This window comes from Trichosurus vulpecula, chromosome 2 (assembly GCF_011100635.1).
Source record: "Trichosurus vulpecula isolate mTriVul1 chromosome 2, mTriVul1.pri, whole genome shotgun sequence".
In the NCBI taxonomy this organism is placed as follows: Eukaryota; Metazoa; Chordata; class Mammalia; order Diprotodontia; family Phalangeridae; genus Trichosurus; species Trichosurus vulpecula.
The window spans coordinates 312,654,897-312,662,303 of NC_050574.1; the positions used below are offsets into that span (position 1 = coordinate 312,654,897).

Genomic DNA, 7,407 nt, shown 5'->3' on the forward strand with positions numbered 1-7,407 from the left:
TGGAATTGAATTCAGGGAGTACAGTTGATAGGAGATGGTTGAGCTGATGGCCTTCTTTAAAGGGAGGCCTTTGTAATGTGAAGGTATATGTAAAACCTACATTGGATTACATGCTATCTTGGTGGGAAGGGGGAGAAACTTTGGAACTCAAAAACTTGTGGAACTGAGTGCTGCAAACTAAAAACAAATAATTAATTAATTGAAAATGAAGAGAGGCCTTGGGAGGAGTCCGTTTCCTCACCCTCCAGTTCTCCTATCAGAGGGGGAGAAGCATACTGAGTTCCAAGGCTGAGGCCTTCTCTGGGACGATGAATTTCCTGGTGATGAGCTTTTCCAGGGAACCATAGAGGTGGTAGAGTTGAATCCAAGGAGTGAATACCATACACAGCCAAAACTTAGCCTTTGAATTTTATCTTATTGTGTAGAACCTTTGGTCTTGTAAGGAAATTTTATCAAGATGTATAAATGCAAAAATTAAAATTGCTGATTAGTTGAGCTAAAGAATTGGGACCCTGTTTTTAAAGATTTAAATAACAAAACCAAGAAATTATGAGCTGTAGCTTTTATTGGGGGAATTTCCCTAATATATCAGAATTTATTATGCTGTTTGAGGAACGTGCTAGATCTGTGTAATTATGACTTTAGATTTCCTGCTTCATTTTAATTTTTTCTCCTTTTCCACAGGGCTTCCAGCACATGTAGAATTATGATCCCTGAAGGAAGAAATGAAGTGATACTGTTTGAAAGACAATTTTTATATTAAATACTAGTTTTTTTTTCTGGTATGTCTACACAACTGCTGATAAATTGGATAGGAGGATGTTTCCAAGCTTTTAAATCCTGGAATTTTGGGTTGCTGTATCCAAATGAATTTTTCGGCTCCAGATCATTGGAATTAAGATTATACTGGATTTATACTGATGCAGAATAGCTGATTGTAGATTCTAGAGTTTTGGAGAATGAATCTTCCGGGGGCTTTCTTCCAGAAGCAGTTCCGTAATCACAGAGGCAGACAGCGGCAGACGAGCAGATGCATGTTCTTTGGGACCCACATCACCTCAGTCAAAAGCACACCCAGGATACCTAGTCACGGGGAGCAGGACATCCAAAGTGCACGAGTTCTTACCTCAGTGTTTGTTTGTTGCTGGAGCTAAGCTCTACAAGCTGTACTGTAGAGAAGAACTGTGCCCTGAATGGATTTTATTTTGTGAGAAAGAGTGGTGTTCATGTGATCTGTGTGGTTTGAGGTTTACAGAAATTTGTTCGTTTCTGAATAGCAGATGTATAATGGAGACCTAACTCATAGATCGTCTGTTTCCTCAGGACTGGCTCATTGCAAAGGCTAAATTCATTTGGAAGCTACCCAGCATTTTTGGGGGGTGATTTGGGGTTGGGGTGGGGTGGCATATACTTGCAAGTTGGTCACTCTCTCTTATGACCCGATCGTACCACAGTGTCTTTTTAAAAATAAAAATGTTGTTGTCCCATCCCCCAACCCTGTAAACCTTTTGGTTCATTGTTTCATAAATTAAATTTTTATAGTTTCTGATTTCGTTTTGAGGGGCAGGGTTAAAAATCAGATCTTATAGCTGATATATTTAACAGAAACCAAGATACATGAAATCATCATAATCATATGCCAGGTTATTACAATAGTAGGATTAAGAGGGAGTTCTGAAGGCCTTCTGGGCAGCTCATCCACCCTACTTCTCAGTAGGATTTTATTTAAATAGACTGAGTGATGATACCCATATTTTTGTCAAAGACTCATTTCTAAATTTCATTATCTGTTACCCAAGAGCTTTGTTGTTATTGTTGTCATCCCTTTGCACATTACTTTGTGTTCCTTTTCATTTATTGTTTTGTTTTAATGCTCTGCAAATGAAACTTGAGAAGACAAAGACTTTGGATCCACGTAGTTACATTATCAGATGAAACAATCCTCAACATGGCCAGTTAAGCAAATGCCTTCTATGTCTTAATTTTTATACAGCCGTAAATCATCCTGGTGTTTTTCTCTCTCTTGAGACTGACCATAGGCCTGTGGACAAATAGGTCACGTGTGTAACATGGCAGCATAAACTGTGGGGCACCCAGCAAGGCAGTGTTTAAGCTTCCTGACTCTTTATGTGAATCTCACTGGGCTGTATGTAAATATGACCTTGTTGTGCATATTGCTTCTTCCAAGAGAGGTAGGAGCTATCAAACCTGCCCTTAAAAGCACAGCAAAGTCTCGTATTTTCATATTTCACCTGCTTAAAAAAGGTTTAAAAATTTTTTTTTCTAAAATGAAAAACCTGACATCTCAAATCTGATGCTGATTTTCAGTCACGAATTCATTTGAAATCGTTCTAAAAAGTAAAAGGTATCTTTTATAGAAATTTGGGAAATTGCTAAAATAGCTCATTACCTAACCTTGTGCAGAAATAAAAGTTAGATTAAGGATCTGCACCATCAAAATGAATTTAGCAATTACCATTCACTTTTCAAAATAACATTTTGGGTTGAGTGACTTGTAGTCACTTGTTTTGTTTGCATCATTCCCTCCTTTTACCCCTTAAAATGTATAGGAGCAGGAGAGAATTTGATGGCTTGAACCCTAATTAAGCAAAACTCAGGTCTGCAAGACCTTTGCCACAAGCAGTTGCTGCAACATACCCCCTTTCCCCTGGAGCTTCTGAAAACGTAGTTGAAGGATTATGAACAGTGATGATTAAGCACTCTTGCTCTGAACAAGCAGGATTGTCTGTACTTCTTCAATTAAATTTTATCTAGCCTTCAGAGGTTACCTACTCTATAGGGAGAAAAATCATGTCTGAAAACATATGTTCCATGTCTCCTCAAAAATTTGGTATGACATTAGGAAATAAGTAAACATGATACTGATTTTTTTAAACTTCTTTATGGTAATGACTTTTTCAAGAGGATCTACACGTGAAGATTATTTAAGGGTGCCAGGTTTCATTTTAGTGTCCTGCAGCCAAGTTTTCTTTTGAAATAATTGCTTCCCATAAGGAGATTTAAGTACAAACCTTCATTTAGAGCAAATGCATCCTTATCACCTCTCTAGATAACCCATCTTGTTATAAAAAAGATGGTTGAATAGTTTACCTAATATGCAAGAAGGTGCCTTGGAAATGGTTTTGTTCTTCCCAACCAATCACTCTTTTGCTGGTTAGCACAGCTTAAATATTTTAATACTCAATGCCTCAGAAGATGTTACTGTTACTTGAACAATGGGATAAAGTCATCTTTGACTTTGCCACCAAAAAAAAAAAGGTTATGGCAGAATGGTTAGGAAATAGATCAGTTTAGAAATTGAGATGGCATTGAATCTCATTCAAGTTAGGAAAATAGTGTTCAGTGTGGTTTTTTTTTTCTGACTAGTTATAGAAATGTTCAACAGCTGCTTTTGAAAAAAGGAAAAGCCAACATTTGTGTGGAATTGATTTATTATTTTTTGTATTGTTTTACCACAAGGGAAAAATTTTCTTTCCAAAATAGTTCTGGAGAGAAATGATTTAGCTTATAACTATCTTATGTTCTATGAACAGTGGTATTTATTTGACTGGGATCTGAAAACTCTGCATACAGCATATATGTGGGATAACTGTGGAGCATATCATATTGGTGCATAATGTTGACTTGACTTTGAGCCACCACCTTCCCCTTTCATCAAGAGTAAGTTGGTTGTCCACAGTAATGGTAAAGTTTTGAAATGTGATAAAAGAGTACATTTTTAAATCAGATCAACAAAGGTCGAATACTTTGTGCAAGGCACTATTTGTCTGATGTACAACATTACCCCATGGGAATGCAGTAATATATGTATTAAATACTGCTGCCTTAGCCACTGGGCTAGATTACCCTTCATTACCTACACATCAACATGCTAAGGCTAAGTAAAGGCAATAGGCCTAGTTTGAGAGGCAGCATGGTATGGTGGAGGGAGCTGGATTTGGAGGCAGAAGATCTGGGTTGAGATCCCTCCCGTGCTACATTTACTACCTTTGTGACCTTGGATAAGTCACTTAACCTCTATAGTTCTTTCCTTATCAGTAGCTGGACTCGACCGATTTTGAACAACTTTTGCTTATAGAACCTTAAAAATGCTATGTAAATATGATTGTCATTAGTATCATTAATGTACAAGTTTAGTTCCCTGAGGAAGAGGGCCTAAGTTCCCCAACTTAAACAGTGGTGACAGTTTGGTTTGAGGGTGGTGGCTGGCATATCCTAAGTGACGCTGCTGGTTATCACAATGTGTTTGAAACGCCAGCTGTACACAGTTTGTTTACTGTTCTATCTCTGTACTTTAACATAGCTTCTTTGCCCACATCCATTTTAGTCTGAAAGAGTAGAATTAGGAACACGTGGGATATTTTGTTTGGATGATATATTAGCAACATAGTAATTGGTAAAGTGTAAAAACCACTTGGTGTAGTAGTCTTTTGGCATAATGATGGATGGTAAGGATTTTTTCTGTCTGCTACCCCAGGACAAAGTCACACTTAAATATTGGGGTGATCATTTTGTCATTCGGGTGACTTGTTTGTTAAAATCCTAAATTTCGTGGAACTACTTTATAGGAAGGCTGGAATAATAGTTTATAAGCTATTTGATTGAAAAAGGCAGCCCAAACCATCAAAGTAGTTGATGATTTCTTTAGTCTGACCGGGGTGATATTTTTCTTTTCAATCTATGCTTCCTAATCTGACATGGGGGGCAGGGTGGGAATTCCTCAGCAGAGTGTTTGTAATGCCAGTATCTGGTACATGTTGAAGCAAATAGACCATACTCTGTCAAAAAAACACTGTGCATTTTTTGGGATTGAGAATTCGTTTGGATTTCCTGTCTGTAGTTGGTTCTTTGAATTCTGTAGTTGGTGTAGAAGTATCACAGGTTTGGAATAAGAAAAGTTCTGGATTATACTACATGGTGATAATGCTTGTAATTTCCATAAAACTGTAGGAAAGAAACAGTTTCTCAGGATTTCATCAAGTGTTTTTCTATTTGGATTGTGCCTTTTAATGGAAACCCCCTCCAGGAACCTAGACCCCCAAAATATTTTTCACTATTTAAACTACCTATTATCAATAATAATTTTGCAAACAAGAATCTCTGAAGAGAATCCAGTTGTACCCCAGTTACAGATAGGGTATTTGACCAGCTTGATCAGTATTTTATAGTAAAAGTTAGTTGCTTCTTATAGATATGTTGTGTTATCACTGGGCATTTTTTTAAAGCTTTGATTTGATTAACTTTATGACCAACCTCAACAGCATAGAGGCTAAGAGTAGGAACAAATTGATTTGTAACATGAAATTCACACCCCTATTCTACCTGTCATAAATAATAACACTGGCTTAGCTATTTTAGAGTATTCCAGATGGTTTTTAACATTGACTAATTGGAAATCCAAGTTTAATTTATGCTTTGCCTTGCTTCTCACCATCTGAGTTTCCTGACATAAGGGTATGATTCCCTCCAAAAAGAAAAATTAGGGGTAGAGTGAACAAAATTCACCAGAAGTTGACAGTTTAGCAGTCTTTGGAGAAAGCAAAAGATTCTCAAGATTTACTTTCAGCTACTGGAATCTGTGGTAATGAAGGGGCAAACATGTACAAAGGGAAAAAAGGGTGTTAGAATTTTAAAGAAACTATGTACTTTTTTAATCTTTATAAATATTCTATTTTACTGTAATTCTCTTAATTAATGCAATGCGGAGTTCAGGTGCTGACACTTGATTGGAAGCAAGCTTTGGGATTTTGAATGTCTGCAGAACGCTGCAGCCAGAAGTGAATTGAAAATGAATTTCCTCATACTGTAATGCAAATGAGGCCTGCTCAACACAATAAACTGTTTCCTCCCTTCTTTAAAACTGCTGTCTACTCTGCCTGTCACTCACACTTTACATTTAAGTACCACTTAGGACCACAGAATACTAGAACTGAAAGGAGTTTCAAATCATCCCAGTTTTTGGTTTTTTTTTTTTAAGATTTAACCTTTTTAAAAAAAATTTTACAGATAAGGACATTTGAGTATCAAAGAGATTGAATGACTTGACCACAGTCCCACAACTAGTTAGTGGCAGAACCATGATTAGAACCCATGTCTCTTGACTCCCAAGTACATTGTTTTGTTTTTTTTTTTTTACTGTACCATGCACTTGAAGATTCAGATAAATTCTTCACCTTTCCATTCATAGCTGGGTTCCAGGTGTATTAGGGGAATAACTATATAATGGGTTTCTGTCCCAGTGATGCTTTCTAGATTTAGAAAGTGCCCAAGTTGTATTCTTAAAGATACTAATCTGCAAAGTTATTTGTACTTTGTTTAGTTTCTGAAAGCCCAGCAATTTTCCCGATCGTCTAGTCATTCCATTGTCTCCTTGCCCCCTCATCTCTCATCCCAATGAGGGAGGACCACATATGATCTGATGCAGCAGGAATTAGATGACTCCTGAAATCTCTTTCATTTTAGAAATTCTATCATTCTGTTACCTTGATTATGTCAAGCTGTCCCCACTACCCTGGAAATAAATCTGGTTGGGGTCTGCTTCCATGGGTCTGCTTCTGGATCCCTTTCTACCTAAGAATAGCAAATATCATAGCTTCATTCAAAGCTGCAAACGCACTACCACACTTTACAGTCAACCCCAGTAAGCACATAGAAGGTACTTAATGCTTATGGATTCCATTTCTGACAAATCAAAATTGGAGTTGAAAGAGATGTCAGAGGTTTTTGAATGACCCAAGCCTCTGTGTCCAAGGAGCTTGGAGTAAATGACTCAAAAACCCTCACTAGTTCTGGAGTTAGTCTTGATAATCAAGAAATTGTTACTTGTTTTCAAGTTAGCTTATTATTCCTAATCCTGTTTCTTTTTAGAATATAGAATAGAAACCCAATCTGTTGGTGCATATCTGTAGTTCTGTTCATTCCCCGACACACAGGTGTATATCATAGGGGCATCATTCTGTGGACAAAGAACCTTCCCAGCCCATAGTCTCACCAGGGCTGACTTTATGTACTAATAATCTAGATATGCAAATCCTGGGATTCCCGTTGTGCTCCTGTCTGACTTGTTAAAACGACTTGAGATGAGAACCTCTATAAAAACTGTGGAGACTCAAAAGTACACAAATGAAAGAATTGTGACTAATAAGCACAATTTATGGCAGCTACCCCAGGGAGCTAACTCCCAGGAAGGACCAGCTACACCTCCTCAGCCCCAAAATGTCTTCCTTCTGGTGCCTGAAATCATAAAATCATAGATTTAGAACAGGAAGGGACTTCAGAGGTCAAATCTAGCCCTAACATTTTACAAATGCTGAAAGTGAGGCTGAAAGATTAGGTGACTTGACCAAGGTGATACAGCTAGCAAACCAAGTTTGAATGCAGGTTTTC

The 7,407-nt window shown here is 37.5% G+C and overlaps 1 protein-coding gene across 2 annotated transcripts in view; it reads left to right on the forward strand.

Annotated features, from left to right (window-relative positions):
• Nucleotides 1–5,881, forward strand: part of UGGT1 (UDP-glucose glycoprotein glucosyltransferase 1) — a 105,231-nt gene extending 99,350 nt beyond the window's left edge. For both annotated transcript variants that reach the window (XM_036742659.1, XM_036742660.1), the window contains one exon: nt 685–5,881. In XM_036742659.1, the coding sequence (XP_036598554.1) occupies nt 685–710 (26 nt within the window). In that variant the 3' untranslated portion in view covers nt 711–5,881. The remainder of the gene's footprint in view (nt 1–684) is intronic.
• The last annotated feature ends 1,526 nt before the right edge of the window (nt 5,882–7,407 follow it).